General features: G+C 40.1%; 1 protein-coding gene across 1 annotated transcript; it reads right to left on the reverse strand.

Moving 5' to 3' along the window:
• Nucleotides 1–19,534, reverse strand: ZDHHC13 (zinc finger DHHC-type palmitoyltransferase 13). Its single transcript, XM_054068554.1, has 17 exons — nt 19,481–19,534; nt 17,091–17,233; nt 16,579–16,701; nt 16,030–16,107; nt 14,837–14,981; nt 13,544–13,608; nt 12,802–12,964; nt 11,556–11,681; nt 11,110–11,243; nt 10,208–10,310; nt 7,431–7,553; nt 6,293–6,355; nt 5,823–5,916; nt 4,329–4,412; nt 2,376–2,533; nt 876–973; nt 1–147 (listed from the first exon to the last, which is right to left on the reverse strand). The coding sequence occupies exons 1-17, from the start codon at nt 19,499–19,501 to the stop codon at nt 12–14; spliced, it is 1,857 nt and encodes a 618-aa protein (XP_053924529.1). The 5' UTR covers nt 19,502–19,534; the 3' UTR covers nt 1–11.
• Between the last annotated feature and the right edge of the window lie 3,122 nt (nt 19,535–22,656).

Consider the following 22,656-nt stretch of genomic DNA (forward strand, 5'->3'; position numbering starts at 1 on the left):
TAAGCAAAACTTCATACAGAATGAACATTTTTCTCCTTTGCCAGATGAAGAAGGTTGTATTGCTTGGTCCAGTCAACCGCATTGGGTTTGAACATACCAAAGCAAGTGCACTGAAAAAAGTCCGCAATATTCTGGAAGCATCCAAGACTGAAAATGAGAGAAACAGCCATTAATAAACCCAGCAAAAGAAGACTGCAGGCATCAAAAAATACACGGTCACCAGGAGACAGTACTTAAGGCAGAAAACTGTCATTGAAGACAGCTCCGGGAGAAAAAATACAAGAACAGTTCTCTATCAAGAATTATTCCTTTGCTGAACTTTTACAACCTGTATTACATTTAACAATGAGAGTAGATTAAGCTCAACTCAATTATTTAGAAGTTATTACTTAGTAGGATCTGTTAACACACATGAGGAAAGATGGATTTCTAGTATATAAAGGGAAACCTAGGTACTAATTTCTCTATTAAGTTAAATACTGCCATAGAAGAGAGAAAGGGGCCAGCTGATACCCTAATTCTCTTTCTAACCTACAGTACAGACACAGAGATTGATGAACAAATGAAAGGACAACATCCCTCACCACCAAAACTGCACCTACTGATTAGAGCTGTGGACTGATTTTGGCACATCTTTTTCTTATACTATACAGCCATGTAGGAAGAACCCTAGTAGCTCTTACGCTGGCTGTTTATTTCCTAGGGCAAAGGAAGCTCTCAGCAAGGAAAATGAGGTCCATGTCCTCCTCTTAGCACAACTCATTGGCATGACTAGCACGTCCATTGGCCTCTATTTTTTCTGCATTTATGAAGTAGTGAAGCAAATCAGCACTGAAAAGATATGTGCTTAAAACATACTGTTCACTAATACTCACTTGTATGGAGTTCTCCTGAGTGAAACAGAGTGCTTAGAAGATTTTCTCTGTATCAGCAGGTTCATTCTCTCATGCGAGGTCAATCCTAAGAATGCAATCTTAAGGAAAAGAAAATGTAAGTAATGGTTGAAATATGAACATCACAAATTAAAATTCTGGCAATACCAAAAGATTCTGTTGAGAAGGGAGGGAGGAAAAGAGGGCGGTCATACCTAACAAATAAGTGACTGCTGCCCTAGTTAATGACTTAAAAATATGGTTTTAAATGCCACTTAGATTGAAAAAGAACAGAGCAAGCATTAACACTTCCACTGAGAAGGCAAGCTTAATTGGGATGACTGTAAAGACTGTACTTTTACAGATGCCTCTAGAAGTTTAAGATCTCTGACAGTGAAGCACCCATCTCCTCAGATTCTGTTTACATTCTACCACACAAACTGGCAGAAAAAGATCCCTTGAAAAAGACAAAGTAGCTTAGTAAAAAAGATGAAGTATATGTCAGAGACTCAACAATAACTTTTGCATTTTCTTGATTCCATGTCTTCTTTCACCGAGTTTCACAATAAAATCTAATGTTTTTTTCCTCCATTTTTGCTTACCTATTCCATTTCCTTATTTTTTTTATCAACATAAATCTTTCAAGTCCTTGCAAACAGCTGCATGGTTGCTTCACTGAATGACACCTACGTACCATTAAGCAGTACATTTACAAATGACTGTGTACGGAACACAGTAAACAACTGTAAATATTCTACCTAGATCTCTTTTTTTCCCAGGATGGTATCTCAGTGTCTTGGCCATGACAGAAATCTCACAGCACACATTTACAATTGTAGATGTTTCTTTTTTTTAAAAAAAACAAAATGTAAACCAAGTCTTTAGCTCAGTATGTTTAACACATAGTCAAGTGACCCATCTTTCTTAAAAGCTGCTAAACAAGCTGTTTCCTAGATGTTTTAAGACAGCTCTTCTCAATGTTGTTTGCATAGCCAAACTTTCTCTGAGAAAAACATGAACAAGAAATTTGACAGTCTTTATTGGGATAAAATCCAGGTTATGTATTTTTATTGTAGGAATGGGACTGAATACAGTCTAAAGACTGCTGCGCTCTTCCACAGCATTTTCAATTCCGGTCTAATTGTACTACTGAGCTTTTGTGCCATTTTGGGGCACTATTACCAGTTGTTAGTCAAATAAGTTTCGTGCCTTTAAATACATCTTTATATAGGTTTGGAATTTTTGATGAGTAGGGAACCCAGAGCTTAGTTACAAGGATGATTTGCAGACCGTTCCAACATTTAACGTGGGAATGCTGAGTGCACAGGTACCTGTAAAACGTAAATGGCTAGCCTGAGATTTAAGAGAAGAACCTAGATGTGACATAAATCAGTCAAGGAAAGCAGGCACAAAGTTTTTATGAGAGCAAATCATCTAGGGAAAATAAAAGTTTTATTATGATGACTTTTTAAGAGAGGAGCGTAAAATGAAGCAAATTAATACCTGATAAAGCTGAACAGTCAACCACAAGGTAGCCCATACAGTATGAAAACAGGCTACTGCAAAGATGTAGGAAACCCAGGGAGAACAATATGTTATCTGTGTGAAGTACGTCCATGCTCCGTCTTGCTGATAACTTGTTGCGCAATGGTTTGACCAATCTGACAAGATGCATAATAAGTTAATCATATTTTTATTATAGGCTACTGAAGACTGAACAAAGATTATTTGCATAAAATGAATATTATATAGCAACATGCTCTAGAAATACCATGTGTAATACATCATGTTCTCACTTAAAAGCATCTGCATGGATACGTGACTGCTTGCTATTCTGGCTGCATAATCTTTACATTATGTGTTCATAATCCACAGTAAGAACATGCAAGGCTCTGGCTAGGTACTTTAAGTTTAATGTTAACTACTGGTATCGGATAAGTCATCATCTCTCATTGTCAAGACTTCTGAAATTTTGCTTCATGCTTATTTGTAATTTCAAGACATGAATTTATCATTTATCTCAAACACTGCCATCAACAAAAGAAGACATTATGGTGACAATGCCAGGAAAACAGCATTTTACCACTATTAAAGAGATGTGAACTGGAACATCCATCTTATGAAATACTTAAAGCCTCCCACGAATGTCTTTAACCTACAAAACCCCCAAATAACTAAAAGCAGAGCAATGGGGTTTTGCCACAATGTGAGAAGAACAATAAAGAGGTTTTCCTCCCATGTTCCTTCACACACAGGGAAGAGAGAAAATAATATGCTTTTTGCATATGTAAGACCAACACAGAAATACAGGAAAGCAACTCATGTTCACACAAGAGTCCTGTGTCCTCCACTGCCATAGCTGCTTCACTTCACTCTATGTTGATGAGCAAAAGCTCGATATAATGTGAAGTACTACAAAATAAAATTAACTCCCCCTACTTTTTATTTGAAAAGCTAGTGCTACATTAATCCATCCTCAGGATCTACATTATAAGGGCTCTCGTCTCTCCTCCAAGAAATTTCTTAAATTCTCCAAAGTAATGGTTTGGATATATGAGTGAGATACACAGTTCTCCTTTATTGGAAGTTATCACTACATTACAAACAAGAAGAAACTTTTGCAAGTGTTCAATATAGATATTTCCAAATTAAAAAAAAAAATCAATAAAGCCTTTGCAATGTATTTACAAACTTATTTTCTACTGCAGTAAAGAGTATCCAGACTAGAACCTATAGCCTGACCTTCCTCCACATGTCTTCGCTATTTAGTGTCTAACAAAAATGCTTTCTGATATTGTATTTTCCAATGGACACCCCACTAGAGATGTATCTTAGTTTCTACTCAACACAATTGTAATCTGATACTTGACCAAAAACTGAGACATGACATATTTTTGAGGGCAGGCTGAGAGAGTTGGGATTGTTCAGCCTGGAGAAGAGAAGGCTCCAAGGAGAACTTATACTGACCTTCCACTGCGTGAACAGGCTACAAGAAAGCTGGAAAGGGACTTTATATAAAGGCATGCAGTGATAGAACTAGGGGGAACGGCTTTAAATTGGACGGGGGAGATTTACATTAGACATTAGGAAGACATTCATCACGATCAGGGTGGTGTGGCACAGGAACAGGTTGCCCAGAGAAATTGTGGCTGCTCCATCCCTGGAAGTGTTCAAGGCCAGGTTGGATGGGGCCTTAGGCAGCCTGATCCAGTGGGAGGTGTCCCTGCCCATAGAAGGAGGGTTGGAATTAGATGATCTTTAAGGTCCCTTCCAACACAAACCATCCTATGATTCTATGTTTTCATTTAAAGACGGAATTACAAGATAACATGATTGCTGAAATATGGTATCACTTTTTGCAGATATAATTACACTTGCTGGAAATGAAATACTGAAAAAAAAATCATACACACTCATTATTGAAAACTAAGTTAAGATAAATTCATGGATACATACACAGAAGAGTTCCATAAAGCAGCCAGACACTGGTTATGGATAGGAAAAACAGGAACAATAGGTAGTAACGATGGTTCCCGATGCCTGTATTTAAGCCAAGGAAGAAAAAAAAGGCTGACATTTTAAAATCCAGCAGTATTTGCATTTCCCCTTAAGTTAACAGGAACAAAAATAATCAAACTCACTTCTTATTATTACATCTGCTATCCTCAAGAGACTTTGACAAGGCTGATATCTTCCTCAACTTTCTGCTGTAAGCTGTCCCAATTTACACAGTAGAATCAGTGCTGATCAAGTCAGCCAGGATTTGTCTCTTCTTGAGAGCAGGCCTTCAGCTGTTTCAGCTTGATGAGGACTGATTATGCAACCACAACTCTCCCCACGCACAGAACAATTGTCTCATATGACTGAAAAATCTAAGCCATCCCATTTAATTGTTTGACCTTTATGTGCTTCAGAATTGCAAACGTAGGCGTAAAAAAACCCAGACTTCTGTCAGAGAAACTGTTACAGAAGATATAAAATTATTTTTTCTTTAAATTACAATCAGCATTGCTCAAAGCTTTGAAACAATGCATCAGAAGGGTGTCTCACCACCTTGTAAATGGCAAACACTGTAAAAACATTTCCAAGTATTTAACATTAAAAAAAAAAGCTGTTGGTGAAAGACTATGCCAAAAATATATTGCTACAGATGTGAAGCTCTAACCTTTCTATCTGGAACATCACCAGTAATAAGACAGAAAGGAAGAAAAGAGGGTTTCTCAAAGAACAGAAGAACAGAAAAAAATACTCTATGGAGTTTCCTTGCTGCCTCTAACAGTGACACCATCTCTAACAGTGACAACAGGCAACATTAGCTCAGGAGGACAAACGAGCCTGGGCTACGTTTTATAGTTCATTTTCCTCATCCACAGTTACTCCATTTAAATGTCAGAGTGCGCCTATTCGTCTAGTTCCATTAGCATTTACTTCTGTGCACATTGTCCAGAAGTTTGCCTAATGCCATTCTTAACCTTCTGATCCTGCCTGTATCTGCAAACCCTTATGACAGAGAGCTCCAAAACCTCACTTCCTGTCATGTAAAGACATTTTTCCCTTACGAATTTTAAATTCAATTGCTATTCTCAATGAGCCTGCCCTAGTTCTAGTATGATGTGATTGGCAAATAACAGTTCTGCTTTCACTGTAGCCACCATCTTCACTGTTTGGGTTTTTTTTTAAAGTCTCAATCACATTCCCTGTTCATTATTCTCTAAAGAGAGTCCTGGCCTTTTTGGTTTTCTACTCTTAGGGTGACCACTCCATTCCTTTAATCATTTCAATTACCTTTCTCTCTGCCATCTAACTAACTGCCCTTTGGCACCTATGAGTAACCCTTCAGTATCAACTGTGCATTTTTATATCAGGCATGGTCTCTCTCTAAGGAGCAAAATGTTATTTCTCCACCTTTTAAAATAAGTGGCATTTTCAAATTTGATAAAACACTCTCACCTATGCACCGTCCAATCCACAGAGAATGCTGATCGTATCTGGCTACACATGAATCACAAGCAAGGCAATGCACAGATCTCAAAGGCTTCCTTACCTAGTTGAGGATGAAGAAAAAGAATAGTCATAGCTAAAGCATCTATTCTGCTCAAAGTTCAGAGCATCATCTCATGGGCACTATTGTATTTTGTACAATCACTGTATAACAGACACCACAACACAGATGAGAACTATAAATCTTAATTTTACAAAATGAGATGGAAATAACAATGCCGCTATTTTATTAAGATTAGAATCCAAGCATTTCAAAGCATCTCTTTTGTCACTGTAAAAGAAAAAAGAAATCTAAATAATACAGAAAAAATTGTGCATGCAACACTCGCATGACAAGCAATGAAGAAAATGGGGTTTTTATAGCAGTATTGAGTAAAAGCCAGATTAAAGAAGAAAACAAATACCAAAGCCTCACTTACAAGACACGATGTGCAAAATGTTCTGAAGTCCAAGCAACCTGCTTCTGCAAGAGCTACAATGTTCTGAAAGACAAAGTAGGTCACACTTACATTGGGATCACATTTTCAGGGGGATCTATAAAGATTTTTACATTAGGCCTTTTGCAGTTCATAAGCATTTTGATTGCTAAGTACCAATAGGAATATATACCTGCTGTTTAAAAGGGTCCAGGAGAAACACAACAGAATAATGCAACTTAATGCATGCAGGATTATTCAGAAAACTCTCTCAGTGTTGCCAAAATCAATAAATAATTTGAATGAAATATTCATTAAATGAGATGGTATGAAGATATAATTACCTCTCACATAGTCAGACAGACTTTAGAGAAGCAAGGAGAGCTGCTGAATTTACTGTTCCTTTATAAGTACTGATATGATAGACAACATTTACTAGTCCTGTGGCAACAAGTTAAAATTGCAGTTTATTCACCCTGGCAGTCTGGAGAAATACATCTTCATGGAGAGCAAAAAGATCACAGACAAAATGATTTCCTTAATCCACACATCAGGGAGACCAGATACTAAATTCTCTGCTGACTGGTTGGCTGTGATTTCTTTTTGCCATTCCAAAACAGAGCTCGGAAACAGCACATGATTTAAATAATGCCTAAGCACAAAAATCACACCTCCTCAAAGCATCTGCTAAAATGTTAGCCGTTTCTAGCCTTTGGTACGCCTCATGAGCATGGAGGATCGTAGGAAATCATGGTGAACCCCTCTTTCTAACCTTAGACAACTGGAGCAGAAACCACACAAAACTTGTATTTATTAAGTGAAGGTCTATGTGAATTCACAACACAGATAACATCAATGGTGTGGGTCTGTATGATGTGTGGCCAAAGCTCACATTTCAATGAGGAGACAGAGGCAAGAAAATTATGGCAGAATGATGAAGACAAGGAAACAAGCAGTAGTAGGAGAAATTATTTATGATCTATGATCTATGTTGTTCTATGACAGAGCTAAAAACTCTTTAAAAAAATTGAAGAGTATTTCACTGCTTTCAAATTTAACAAAGCTGCACATGATGACTGAAAAATCAACCAATAGCTTTTACATCTTGCATCAGGTTTGCCCTTCCATTTGTTTCACCTACCTCTTTTCTTTCTTCTTCTGAAGTCTTAATATATCCAGGATCGGTTCTCCAAGTTTTATAGAAATAATAAAAAAGACCCACCACACTGAACATGACAATGACATCAAGAACTGTGTTGCTTACATGTAATATCCAGGTTAAGGAATATATTCTTGTATATATTCTTGCATCAGTGCTATTTGTAAGACAAAATATTCCAAAATTAGCTTATTATTTTAGAATGAACACACAAAATGGAAAAGAATGACTTTCACATTTGTAGTAGGATGCTCCTTGTCCTTCAGAGAAGTTATATTGTTATATTCTGTCCAGTTTGAGTGTTGGAGAGATTTTTCCAACTGCGCAGACCTGCATCACAAATAGCTCCCTGCCATCCTCACTAGCAGCATGCAGCATGCAGCCTTTTACCTTTGAATACTTAGCAGATATAAAATGATATAAATTTCTTCTTTCCCGATGAATTTTTTCTATTTTATTTCAGTTATACCAACCAGATATTCATAGCTCTTAAGTTCCAGCAGTTGTGAGATTTGTTCGCTGCACACACTTCTAAGTCATCAAGCAGGCTCTTACTCAGGCTGTTTCTTGCTTGTACGCTGCTGTCCTGCCCTCTCATTTATTTCAGCTGAAACAACTGAATAAATTTAGATCGAAAAATGCAAATTCAGTCATCCTGGAACTACCTTTGTCACTCAAAAAAAACAAGCAAACACTGCTAAACACTTCTGAAGGTTATGGGGCAGCTACTGGGAACCCTTCTTCCCTCACAAATATACTAGAAAACCTCTGATGGTGAAATGACAAATTTCTATTCTAAGTGGACATTTTCTTCTTGCACACCCTTTGTTTCTACCCAGTGGGCGACTGTTTTCATGACTGCATATGGAGGGAATTCATCGCTCACAAACTCCAGAGCGGCACTTAAATTCAGTACTTTTTATATATATTTATTTGCTCTAACTTCTCTAGCAGACAAATTATTATTACACAAGTGAGCATATACAGTCATTATGAATATAATTTTCACACTATGGACTAAAAACCTCTGTATATCAGGTGAAATGGGGAGAAAAACACGTCAAGATTAACTATTTCCATAAAGTATCAGGGGAATGTGGAGTGGGACAAGTTTCATACCAATTCAATTCAAACATCAAACTAGAGAGCTCACGCTCCTAAAGAACAGTTCGTGATGCCACCAAGGAGCAGTCAGAGAGCCCAAACCTTGATTGCATCCCTGGAGACCGCTCAGCCATGATATAAACTGCACAGTGTGAATAACTCCTAAAAATCGAGTACTGCAACTAGAAGGTTGTTTTGTCTTAGGAACTAAAACCACTGCAAAGGAGCTTTAATATAACAAATTATAGAACATCGGTGCAGCCTATTAACAGCCTTATAAATGTGTGTGTTAGAATCAATTGTAGGGTGCACTTACTTAAGTCAAAATGATTTCCTATTGACACTGCTGGTCTCTTGGCACTTCCATTGGTTTTTGGAGCTGAGTAGTCCGTAATTAGAACGGCTGGATTTTCATTCAGACAGAAATGCAGGCAACTAAAATACTGAATGCTTTTTAACACTCAGATCTGTGACCAGTTCCAGAGGGAAAAGACATTCATGAGAAAAAGGCTTGTACAGTGAAATGGAAAATATCCACTTGTCCATCTCGCCAAGTTATGGTAGAGACCTTCAACACTATCGCTACACTCACTGTCTTCATCAAAACGTCTGACTCAAACCTTTATCATTGGAATGTTTTTCCTTTTAATTTAGATGATACCACGAAACCCTTATGACTTCACAATGCAACACTGAATAACATGATTTTCATTTAGACAAGCATATGCATGTATCCTCGCTGGGAATATACTTGATCAGTTAATTGAAGTTAATCCTGATAATTCTATTAAGGACATCTTAATTGGGAACAGTACAAAAGAAAATGCCACTTAAAGGATGAAGCAATTAAAAATTAATTAAAATTCTGTACCAACATATTATAGCTGGTTTAGTAGAAAATTTTATTTAAAGTTCTAAGTATCTCCCTAAAGGCCTTTTCACAAAACTTAATCAATAAATAAATAAACAGATTCCTCCTGTGTAACGGGAAGAGCCAGGCACTGAAAAGCAAGTGTGAACTACTAAAATGTTTTTGCACTCAGCACTTCAAAGAAAGGAAACGAAAGGTAGAGATTAATGCCTTTTACCCTGAGGATGCAGCATAAAGACAGATAGGAGAATGAAAAGTCTATTTTGGCAGGACATGAAGAAATTTGTTCCCTGTTTTTTGGAGGGCAAAGAGGACAGTGGTGGTGTTTTTTAAAAGCAGAAGCACAAATACCACTAACTATAAAGATCTGTCATTTCAGAAAGAAGAAATGCTTCAAAATTATTAATGCATGTGTTATTGTACTACATGCCAAAATACTTTACTGTATGAGAGTCTCAATGAGGAAGATTAGAGTCACATGGAGATGCTAACAGACACAATTAGGTTTAAAGCAAAGACATTTTCATTTTGGTATTCCAGTAACAGAAGAAATAGTTCAAAATTGTACACAAATATCTGCTAAAGATAAAAGAAGGTACAGATTTTTAGTCCACATATAAATTTAAGTTAAAGTAATTTCACCTCTGCACAATGGAAGCAAACCAATCTTAGCAGGCATTAACAGTCACATGGAATTATCCGCTCATTACTATCTGCGTGACCAGGCTTGGATTTATTAGGAACTATAAGGCAAGTTATATTGTATTTCTTGAGCATAAAGGATATTAGGCAGGAACCAGAAAAACCAGGTCACAGACATCCAAAAAACTGAACTTAGCAGAAATGCTGTGGGAAGATATCTTAGATTTTTGAGTCCCACAAATTGCCTGAAAGAATATTAAAAGAGAAAAAATTATTTTTTTTAAAAAAGTATTTAAAATGTTAACTTTGTAGAGTATAAATTATCTGTTTTGTTATTTCAAAACCTTCACATACACAGCATACTTCAAGTCTCTCAAAGCAAACAAGAACTGTCACTCAAAAGCCTTCTTTAGCCAGATGTGCAGGAGGTTAATGATGCGAAAAGAAAATTGAGGAGTGCTCCATTCCAGCCTAATATTACACTATGCTCACTAAGTGAGGTGCTATCCCTGTCTGCACACTGATAGCGTTACCATTACAATGAACTCTGGCTGTTGCAGCGACTGCTGAAGAAAGCAGGAAACCTGCAGAACAGCTTAGGATAACACAGGGAGGCCTGGGGAGCACAAGGGGAAGGAATGGTCCATCAAAACTCATGCTCCATCACAAATACAGAAGGAAAGGTGGAGATAAAGCACATTTCTGAGCTCTGGGAATGGATATCTCAGTGTCTACCCAGTACATACCTTCAATAACACTCTACCATCAAAACTAGCTAAGAGACTGCTTAAAAAACACTTCAGTGGTTTTTTTTCAAATCTTTCAGTGATGAAAAACTTCTATTTTGCACACCTGAAGACATTCAATTTCTACAGTTATTCTAAAAACCACATACATTTAAATCCTTCATACAGTCCGAAATCATTTCTCAGGAGGCATTTTTTATGCTAAGTGAAACTGAACTCTGAAAAGTATACTGTATTACATACCTTATATGGCATCTATACAAATACATCTATACACAGAGAGAAAAAAGCCACAAACCTCACAAACAGAGCCATCCCAAACAGCAGGAAGAGAAGCAGAACTCCTTTCATAAGCCAAGAATCAGAACTTAAGTTCATTACATATCCTATGGCCCACATCCATGCAAGGGAAGATGCCAACAGCAGGAAGAGCTATGAAAAGGATAATTGTTAAAATATGATGAAGTATTCAAGCAGGACTTGCTTCAAAAGTATTCAGATAATGTAATAAATGCTGAAAGACTCATGGTAAGTAAGACAAAGTGACACAGGAACACACCAAAGCAGGGAGAATGACATCCCCCACCCCAAACCACTGCTACACGCTTTTAAACAGTTTTACTTTTGTGCATTCAATTTCAGAAACTTTAGAAGATCCTCTTGTTAGAAAAGAGTTAAGTTGCATGCTATTCTAAACACTGAATGCTGTAGCTTATTTCCATCAATTATTATTAGTGAAATTACCTCATATTTCTCTAATATTTTCAGTAACTTGTTATTTCTTCTGCTTCTCATTCTTTCTTCATCTGTTATCATATAAATCATTAAGCGATTCAGACTTTGATAAGCAAGGTCAAGTGGTGCCTCTCCCTTTAACAACAGAAATATTTATTTATGTATGGCCTTTATACATAAATGCTTTCCTTTCAACAGAAGCAATAAAAAAAACACAGCAGAGACAAGAATAACTTGGCACTTACTTCCCTGTCCCTTTTTCTGAAGGGCAGCGGTAAGTTAAATTCAGAGTTGTAACATGCTAAATCCAGTGCTTTGTACATCTAAAAACTTGGACTTGCAACCAGGTTGCATCCATTTGAGTTCTCTGTTGGACTGTCTCCAATAATCCAAACCACTTAACTGTCAGCTAGAATATTACATGCTTAGCGAAAGGGAAGGTTTCTTGTTTATGATCAATTTCTAAAACCAAATAGCAATAATCTAGGACTCCTACATATGAGTGAAAAAAATGGCAGATGGAAAAGCTGCACAGCCTAATACACAAACCCTAAATAACTACATTAGACTACCTATGTACTCATAGAAATCGATAGTTTCAACCTTTATCATTCTCACTATCTGGTATTACGATTATCAGCACAAAGAGATCCATATGTGACCAGCCCTTCTGAATGTACCAACAGGCACTGCCAAACACTGGTTTTCATAGAATGACACAAACATCTTCTTTAGGTGTCTCACCGTACACCACAACACTCGTATTTTTAAAAGTATGACCAAAGTCATTACTCTTCATGACGATGTTTTAAAGTAGAAAACAGAGAAGGGAGAAACGGAGAAGGAGAAGGAGAAGGAGAAGGAGAAGGAGAAGGAGAAGGAGAAGGAGAAGGAGAAAGAAGGGGAGAGAAGGAGAGAGAGAAAGAGAAAAAGCTCTAGAGGAGGAGAGAAGGAGAGAAGGAGAGGGATATATAGAGAGAGAAAGAGAGAGAGGAGGAAAGAGAGAGAAAGAGAGAAAGACAAATAGAGACGGAGAGAGAGAGAAAGAGAGAGGATCAGCAAAGGACACAATTATGTTTAGAATGACTGAAAGGTTTGGCTATTCATTACAAATACATTGCAAAGCTCTGCTGTATTCATTCTTTGTGCGACATTGCAACAAGAAAGGTGCTAATTGAGAGGGCTCAATTTTTCCTTTACATTAATTTTACACATTCATGCCACGTGGAAGGAAGTACCATGAAAGAAATTGTACCTTGGCATTTTTTATGTCCAGGCTAGCACCAGCTTCCAGCAACAGATCCACTGCAATGGTATTGCCTGATGCTATTGCCCAGTGCAGCGCAGTGTTCTTTTGAACGTTGTCTACAGCATTGAGAGACGGGTTAAACTTTAAGAGAAACTTCGTGGGTTCTGATCTAGATGAAAATAAAGCAGAAAGGTTAACAAACAGAAGATAATCTATACTGGGGATGAAATTTTTGAACATCTTATAAAACCCACTGTTCCCATCTGCAAAATAACAGCAGATACGCAACCTCTCATCAGGCTCATCAACGAGAGGTCCAAGTTTATAATTCAGGAACTACCCGCAAGGTTTTCCTCCAGACTATGTTATCTTACCATTTCAACAACGAGATATATACACAGATTATATCTTTCTACAACACTGTGTATAAGCTTACATCTGCACATTTTATTTATTCGAAATGCACTTTACTGTGCCCACCTCCATTATTTTCATTTCTGGAAAAGCACAATGATGTTGCAGCGGTTCAGCCACAAATGTAAACTTCGTCTAGAAATTCTTGTTTCCTTTCTTTGATGTTACCAATTCGCTACTTCATAACTCCTGATCTCTGAAGTACTACATATTTTAGTATCACTTAAAGGAAAATGAATGTCAGTTTAACAAAGTTTGCATAGGAAAAAAATCACCCCACTACTCTTTGGATATGATAAAATATTAGGTTCTTTTTAAGTTATTCACTACTTACCCCAAGGCTTTTTGGGCTGCTAACATCAAAGGTGTTTGTCCATTTAAGTCTGTTGTGTCTATGTTCTAAGTATAAGAAAACGATAACAAGCAAGTGATTAGCAGAAAATTCAAGAATCACAAATGGTCAGATTTGGAGCAGCAGAAAGAAACCAAGTTATAAAAGCCAGGACACAAACACTCATTTAAACATTCTTCTCCCCTTCTGAGTCTTGCTAGTGACTCCTTTCAGGATATGCTGAGTCTCCACTAACAATATTTTTTAGAGACGTTAACCATGTTTCTTGTTCTCTTTCATGTGTAAGCAGAGGTATGTAACAATGTCCAAGTACACAAAACCAGTTTATGAAAACAACATTAAAAGGACAGATTATGTATCTCAATACATAATTATTGAAACATCTAACCTGTGTGACCTAATCTTCCTTCTTCTTCACAAGGAAGGTTTCCTTCTTTGCCACCTCCCCCCATTATGACATTAGAGCAGATCTACTTAATAAATGTTTAATCACTTTGATTTTTTAGGAGAAGATAGGCTAAAAACTTTAAGTTTGTGATACACACCATCTACACTAACATTCCAGAAGTCAGTTACTCTACTAAAGAAAGTTCTAAGTGAAAGAAAATAAACATATAAGATCTTTAAGTCTTAATACAGAAGGTTTCAAAGAAACAGCCTAGATCACCCAAGAACTCTCCTCTCATTTTTGTTAGCAAATTGTTACATCTGTCATTAACCTTGTTTACTTCAGATGTACGCTAAGCAGACATCAATAAGCAATCATTTGTATTGTATCAAAATGGTTACAATATAAAATTACAGAAAACAGAGAAATTTCTAATTAAAAATTCAGAACTAGTCTGATCATCTATTCTGCATGCTTCAATTGATGGACAATTGCACAGATTATTAGTTACAAAATCGTAATAAAACCGTAAATACTTCACGATGTCTATACTTCATATGCTGCATTTTGTTTTCAGCTTTAAAAGCTAGTTTTTATTTATACAGCACCACAATCTCCATAGCCTTAACAACTCTCCTCAAATAGTCGGAATTGTATGTGAATGCGTATGTGTGGGGACAACAGAAACAGGGCACAGTATTAACACACACCCAGACCCCAAAAATATATATAAATAATCTAAGTTTCTCTGAACTCATGGCACAGGGAAATAGTTATTAAATACATGCTTATCATCTAGAAAACAAAACTACTAATTCTGAAATGTCTCACGCACACAGGCAACCACTCATAAGTAGAAAACAATATGTGGGACATCGACAACCTACCTGCCCTTTTGAGATGAGGTAACCTACAATGGGCAAGCGTTGAAACACCACTGCTAAATGAAGGCTACTGTATCCCTCCCCATCAATAAGACTGGGATCCGCACCACATTTCAGCAGTAACATGACCATAGGGAGGTGTCCTTGTCTGTAACAATATATGAAACGGAACTATAAAGACAACAAAAAAGCTGGAAATTGTAATGAAAGCATTGCCTTAATAATTCTCATAGATACTCCCCCCCCAAAAAAAAAATTAAAATCCTTTCAGATTCTTGTGGTTTGATTCAGGAAATCACTTTAAAAATCAAAAGTTTGTATCAGAAAGTATTATTAAATATATACCTTCATAAGTCAGTCTACGACAAACTGTTCACTTAGAATACAAAGGTTATTCGACAGTAATTTGTTCTGTGAGCAGCCTTTCTCAGAAGAAACATCTGACTTTCTTTGGCAGACAACTAAGAGAGAAAAGCCCAGAGAAAAGCACTGCTCTTCCAACAGGAGAATTTGCACTTGGAGAAGTTATCCCAGAATAATTATTTAAGGTTATTCTTTTCCAAAAGCAGCACTTCATTCTTTTGAACATTTTACTCAAGTCCCGTCAAGCCAAGGCTGTATGGTTTTAAACTGCATCAGGTTTAACACTGATCCAGATGTCAGATGTCAGGTCCTACTGCTACGCACTTGTGCTTTCAAGTCCAGGACTGGCAGCGTTGAGTCTTACAGGAGTGCACCAAGGGAACCTAGTGCAGAAGCTAAAATAGCTGAGAGCAGACCAGCTGGACAGGCTGAGGTCTGACGGAACCTAGACCACAACTCTCAGATTTAAACTGTGCCCTAATAAGCATCAAAAGTGAACTCCAGCGACCTAACACAGATGAATCTTCTTTCCCCAGTAAGGCGGTTCTTACAAGGCAAAGCCTGAAAAGTCCTGTTTCATCCCCAGGGAGAATTCAAACTGTGAGTCCAAGTGACTACAACAGAGATACACACACAACCCAACTCTGTGGCCTGCAAAGTTGTCAAGATTCAGAGAACAGATCTCAGCATTTTTATGGACATGCAGTGAAATTCCTTACACCTCAATAAAATAAACATACCATAGAATTTTATTTAAGATGACCACTGCTGTGCTACACAAAATATAAGTTAGTACTAACCAGATTTACAATTAGTAGTAACAAGCATCATACCTAATGGCCCAGTGAAGGGGAGTTGAATTCAAGTCTCCACCTAGCTGATCCACTACAGCACCTTTGGAAATATAATAGCTGTATAACGACAACACAATAACATTAATAATAGACATAATAAAACATTAAAATATTATACTAATGATAACATAGCTCTACTAGTAAATAACTCATAAAAAAAATTTCACTAGAGAAGCAAAGGGACAAGAATATTTTTGCAGTAAAGAATGCTGTTTTGAGAAAATATTTAAGAAAAAACAAAGTAAGTAGCAAGTCACTTATAAAATCAGTTTTTATCTTTGTTAAACAAAACAAATCAAGCCCAGGAAAATCTAATTTCATCTACTACATTATTTAACATATAAAGAAGCTGTGGTAACTTTACATTTCAGTGACATTTTCACACAGGTAATTAGCTTTGAATTTGTATTTTATGCTTTTCTTCTCAAGCAGCGTGTTCCTGTGTTTTGAAGTATAATAGCAACAATGTGATTACAAATCAGAGTGGCAGAACACTTGTGTTACTTTCACAAGGACTCTAGAGCTTACTTCACCAGCTCCTGTCTGTTGTTTATGGCTGCCCAGTGAAGAAGGGTCACATTTTCCTTGTCTGGTTGTCGAACATCATATCCTGCTTCTACCAGTTCTTTGCATCGCTCTATGAATCCATACCTTAAATGAGAAGAAAAACATATTGATTTACTTATTACTTGCTAAGTATCTTCCAGGTTTGAGGCTGTCACATACTAACAAAAAAGTAAATCTCAGTGAGCAACACTCAACAGTTCCTACTTGAGCAAATTCCACATTGCATTCAATGGAAGTCTTGCAAGAAGAGTTGGGCTGAGCCTTGAGGAGTAGAATTTTCTACCTAACAAAACACACCTGGTTGAGATACCATTGTTTATGATAAAAATACTTACGACAGTACCTTTAAGTGATTTTTCTTCTTTCACTATGGGGAAGAGAATGGAACTGTAAAATCTTCCTTTGTAAAAATATCCAACCTGGCTTATGTCTGAGGACACTCCTATCTTTTCCAACGTTTTGCACGCACTTACTGTGTAGCCTTGACAATATCACACGTACTGGGGTCTTCAACAACCGGATGCGGTCCTGGAGTAACTGGCAGATCTTTCTCCCAATGGGCATTGTGGCAGGTGTGCGTATGAGGTCGGTGAGGCCCATGGCAATGGTTTTTACACTATGGATTAACAAAATATCTATAAACAAACAAGCTGCACACCTCAGCTCCCTCTTTAACGGACACACACACTACACTTGTCAAAATGTGTTAATACAAACATGGAGGTGTACTTGGCGCTGGTGAGACCACACTTTGAATATTATTTGCAGTTTTGGGCCCCTCACCACAAAAAGGACATCGAGCTTTTGGAGCATGTCCAGAGGAGGGCAACAAAGCTGGTGAAGGGGATGGAGCACAAGTCTTAGGAAAAGCAGCTGAGGCAACTGGGATTGTTTAGCTTCGAGGAGGCTGAGGAGAGACCTTATCACTCTCTACAACTACCTGAAAGGAGGTTGTAGCGAGGTGGGTGCTAGTTTCTTCTCTCAAGTGATAGGATGTGAGGAAATGGCCTTGAGTTGCACCAATTTTTAGATTGGATATGAGAAAAAAGTTTCTTTAACAAAAGAGTAGTGAAGCATTAGAACAGGCTGCCCAGGGCACTGATGGAGTCTCCATCCCTGGAGGTGTTCAAAAAATGTGTAGATGTGGCACTTCAGGATATGGTGTAATAGGCACAGTGGTGGTGTGCCGATGGTTGGACTTGATGGGCTTAGAAGTCATTTTCCAACCTTGATGATTCTAGGATTCTATAAACCTGACAAGAAACTAATCCTTTTATTGGGCACAGGGACATTGCTGGGATACAGGTAAGGTCCATCGGGCCAAACTGCAATGGCATTGAACACCTTGCAGAGCTGGCTGCCCACACACCTCCTGCGCCCACACCAATGCTATCACACGAGGAATGTCAACAACCGATGGGCTGGAGTGGGTCTGGAAATGCATGGGCACTGAAGACTCACAAGGCCAGGTCGGATGGGGTTTTGAGCAGCCTGGTTTAGAGGGAGGGGAGGTCTCTGCCCATGGGAGGGGGGTTGGAACTGGATGTTTAGAAAGCAAGCAGCCCTTATCAGATCTGGGCAACATGAGGGAGCGATCTCCATCAATCACGTGCAGTGGGAAAAGACCTGGGGACATAATGTAATTACAGGCTTTAAGGTCCCTTCCAACCCAAACCATTCTATGGTTCTATGCGGGAGCTGTTCCTGCCCATGGCAGGGCTGTTGCAAATGGATGGGTTTTAAGGTCCCTTCTAACCCAAACCATTTTATGTGGGAGGTGTCCCTGCCCATGTCAGAGGGGAAGTTGGTGATCTTTAAAGTCCCTTCCAACCCAAACCATTCTATGGTTCTGTGTGGGAGGTGATCCTACCCATGACGGGGCGGGGGGGGGGGGAGAGGGAAGGGGCTGGATCTGGATTGCCTTTAAGATCTTAACACAAGCTACTCTGATTCCATGTGGGAGGTGTCCCTGCCCATGTCAGGGAGATCACAACTGGATGGGTTTGAAGGTCCCTTCCAACCCAAACCATTCTATGTGAGAGGTGTGGAACAGAATGGGCTTTAAGATGCCTTCCAACACAAAACACTTCACGATTCTATGAGGGAGGTGTCCCTGCCCATGGCAGGGGAAGTTGGTGAACTTTAAGGTCCCTTGCAAGACAAGCCACTTTATGATTCTATGCAGGAGCTGTCCCTGCCCATGGCAGGGGGGTTGGAGCAGGATCAGCTTTAAGGTCCCTCCCAATCCAAGCTGCTCTATGATTCGATGTGAGAGGTGTCCCTGCCCATGGCAAAGGGGTTTGGAACAGGATGGGTTTTAAGGTCACTTCTAACCCAAACCATTCTATGTGAGAGGTGTCCCTGCCCATGTCAGGGGGGTTGGTGATCTTTAAAGTCCCTTCCAACACAATCCACTCTATGTTTCTGTCGGGAGGTGTCCCTGCCCACGGCACGGGCGTTGTAAGTGGATGGGTTTTTAAGGTCACTTCTAACCGAAACCATTCTATGCGGGAGGTGTCCCTGCCCATGCCATGGGGTTGGGCCAGGATGATCTTTAAGGTCCCTTCCAACACAATCCACTCTGTGATTCCATGTGAGAGGTCTCCCTGCCCATGCCAGGGGGTGTTGGTGATCTTTAAGGTCCTTTCCAACCCAAATTACTCTATGACTCTACGCGGGAGGTGTCCCTGCCCACGGCAGGGCGGTGGCTCAGGACGGGCTTTCACGTCCCTCCCAACGCACCCCTCTCCCCGACTCTAAAGCCCCGGCAGGAAGGCGCAGAGAGGGCGCAGCCCCCGCTGTCCCCCAGAGCCGGAGCGGGGACCCTCCCCGCCGCTCCCTCATCCCCCCGCTCCCGTCCTACCGCCGCGGCCCCGCCGGCCATGCCGCTTCCTGCGCCGCCTCCCGGGCACCCGGGGCGGGGAAACAGAAAGGGACGGGAAATGAAACTCCGCAGGACGCGTTTTGGAGGTTTAGGAAGCAAGCAGCCTTTATCAGATCCGGGCAAAAGAAGGGAGCGATCTCCATCAGTGGCGTGCAGCGGGACAAGGGCTGGGGACAGAATGTAGTGACAGGCTGAGAGAGTTGGGGTTGTTCAGCCTGGAGAAGAGACGGCTCTGAGGAGACCGTATAGCGACCTTCCAGTACCTGAAGGGGCTACAGGAAAGCTGGGGAGGGGCTGTTTACAAAGCCTTGTGGGGATAGAACGAGGGGCAATGAGTATAAACTGGAGAGGGGCAGATTTAGACTAGACATAAGGAATTTCTTCACCATGAGAGTGGTGAGGCACTGGCCCAGGTTGCCCAGGGATGCTGTGGCTGCCCCATCCCTGGAGGTGTTCCAGGTCAGGTTGGATGGGGCCTTGGGCAGCCTGATCCAGTGGGAGGTGTCCCTGCCCATGGCAGGGGGGTTGGAACTGGGTGAGCTTTAAGGTTTCTTCCAACCCAAACTATTCCATGATTCTATGATAATATATTTTCCACTTAGATGTATAAATTTGCCCATAAATCTTATGCATATTCTATTACTTTCCAAGGTCTATTTTAGTATTATGAAACTTCACAACAGTCAAAACCCTTGCTGATTTGGAGCTGGCTCCAGCTCTCTGACCTTGCCTTTAAGATATAAACAGACTCCAGAGGTGATTACAGAAGAAGGCACATCTGTTCAGCACAGATCCTGCTTCACAGAAGGCACTATAATCTCCAAAGAACGAACTATGTCTGGAAAAAACACCGTGATACCAAAAATGCCATCAATCTCTCTAAGACTCATTTTGGAGTTTTAGAAATCAAGCACCCTTTAATCAGGCGTGGGCAACAAGAAGGAGTGATCTCCATCGATCCTGTGCAGCGAGATAAGAGCTGGGGACAGACAATATTTCCCACTTATATGCATATGTATAAATGTTCCCAGAAATCTTATGCATGCTGTTACTTTCCAAGGACTCATTTTAATGTTATTATGAACCTCTCAACAGTCAGAACTCTTGCTAATTTGGAGCTGGCTCCAGCTCTCTGCTTGACCTTGCATTTAAGGTATGAACAGACTCCAAACAGAGGTGATTACAGAAGACACATCTGTTCAGCACAGATCATGCTTCGCATAATATGTTCTCATCTCCAAAGAATGAACAGTGTCTGGATAAACACTGTCTGAAAGAAAACGTGCTATCACAGGGACACTCCACCTAACTTTCAAAGAACAGAATTACTTAGCTGGAACTTAACTTTAGTTTAAATAAAAAATATTCCACTTTTTGTAATGATAACTACTTTTTGTATCACCAGGAATGAAGCCGTGCTACCAGGGGTGGCTGTGGTACCAGGGGTGAAGCCACACTACCAGGGTGAAGCCGTGATATCTGGGATGCAGCCGCTGCTCAGGCTGGCAGCCTGCAGGGTGGGAGAGCCTGGGAAATTCTTCCCTGCCCTCCCCACGTGCTGCAGAGCCTCTCAGCTTGCCCAGGCAGGTCAGCACCTTCTTGGTTTCCTCAGTTCTGTGTGAAACCCCTCCTTCCCCTTTCCACAGGTAGTTTCATGGGAAAATTCATCCTGTGTGCCCCTCATGTTGCACATGGGAGCCCTCCAGGGTGGAAGACAAGGAGCAGCTCCTTTTCTGCTGGCAAGGGGCTTGTTCCTGTGGTGGCAGTGAACCAGTTAAACCAAAAATGACCTAGTTCCACACCTTGCCCACGCAGTGCTTGGCAGGGCTTTCATCTATCCCTGCCACCGCCTGGTGCCATGGGAGTAACCAGGAGGAGGCATGGAACCAGGGCAGGGTTCAAAGGCTAATGGGTGGATTTTGAAACATGAGAAGGAGTTTTTGTTCCCTATAAACCTTTTGACACCTGATAGCGTTCTAAGCAAACATTACAGTATGAAAGGTGAACAAGGGATTATCCTAATCCTGAGCACATTCCTGAAGAAGAAAGCAATGCCTCTCTCTTGAGCCCTGCAGTACAAGAAGGACATTGAGTTGCTGGAGCATGTCCAGAGGAGAGCAAAGAAGCTGGTGAAGGGTCTGGAGCACAAGTGTTGTGAGGAGTGGCTGAGGGAACTGGGGTTGTTCAGTCTAGAGAAGAGGAGGCTGAGGGGACCTTATTGCTCTCTACAATAATTACCTGTGAGGAAGTTGTAGTGAGGTGTGTATTGGTCTCTTCTCCCAAGCAACAAGTGATAGGACGAGAGGAAATGGCCTCAAGTTGTGCCAGGGGAGGTTTAGGTTGGACATATTTGGAACCATTTATTTACTGAAGTAGTGGTGAAGCTTCGGAAGAGGCTGGCCAAGGAAGCAGTGGAGTCTCCATTCCTGGAGGTGTTCAAAAAGGTTGTGGATGTGGCAATTCAGGACATGGCTTAGTAGGCATAGTGGTACTGGGCTGATGGTTGGACTGGATGATCTTAAAGGTCTTTTCCAACCTTAATGATCCTATGATTCTTTATGTCTGCCTGTGCACTGCTTGAAACAGGGTGGGAGAGGAGCGGCGAGCCTGCTGCAGCATGAACCGTGTACAGTGGGGACAGAGGGACAGTTCCTGAAGCAATCATAAACCTGTCCTCTGATGCTCAAGGGTTTGATGTTGCAGTCTTCATGCCGTCCGCTTAGCACTTCTCTGCATGTAACTTCCTGCAACTATTTTTAAGGGGGAACAAAGTATTTTCACTTTAGTATAATCATAGCAAGACTCTCATTTATCATCAGAGCAATATCTGCCATTTCAGTTAAAAAAACCCTACCCAGAACACAGCAAATGGCCAAAACAAGCTGTTATCAGCTATCTTGAGAGAACTAAAAATGCTTGTTGGTTAACACTGTGGGCTGATGGAAGCTGCCAGATGCTGTTTTCCTTCCTTCCTTTTCTCCCTCCTCTATCCATGGAAAATCTGCTCAATATAGTGTCAGCTGATGGAGATCTAAATAGGTTGGGGGGGGCTGTTCAGAGGGGTTTCTCATCTGGTAAGAGGAAGGCTGGCCTATCACATGTATTTTCAGTTTAGTGTTGCTGCCCTGGAGAAGGGATGGTTCTTCATTATGGGC

Source organism: Cuculus canorus, chromosome 5, assembly GCF_017976375.1.
Source record: "Cuculus canorus isolate bCucCan1 chromosome 5, bCucCan1.pri, whole genome shotgun sequence".
NCBI lineage: Eukaryota > Metazoa > Chordata > Aves > Cuculiformes > Cuculidae > Cuculus > Cuculus canorus.

Coding starts and splice junctions, on each gene's coding strand:
- ZDHHC13 (XM_054068554.1), bottom strand. CDS start 19,501: ATGGCCGGCGGGGCCGCGGCG. Junction 2,534..4,328: donor GCTTTATGGAACTCTTCTGT/GTATGTATCCAT, acceptor GCATCTTGTCAG/ATTGGTCAAACCATTGCGCA. Junction 148..875: donor CTCAGGAGAACTCCATACAA/GTGAGTATTAGT, acceptor TCTCATTTTCAG/TCTTGGATGCTTCCAGAATA.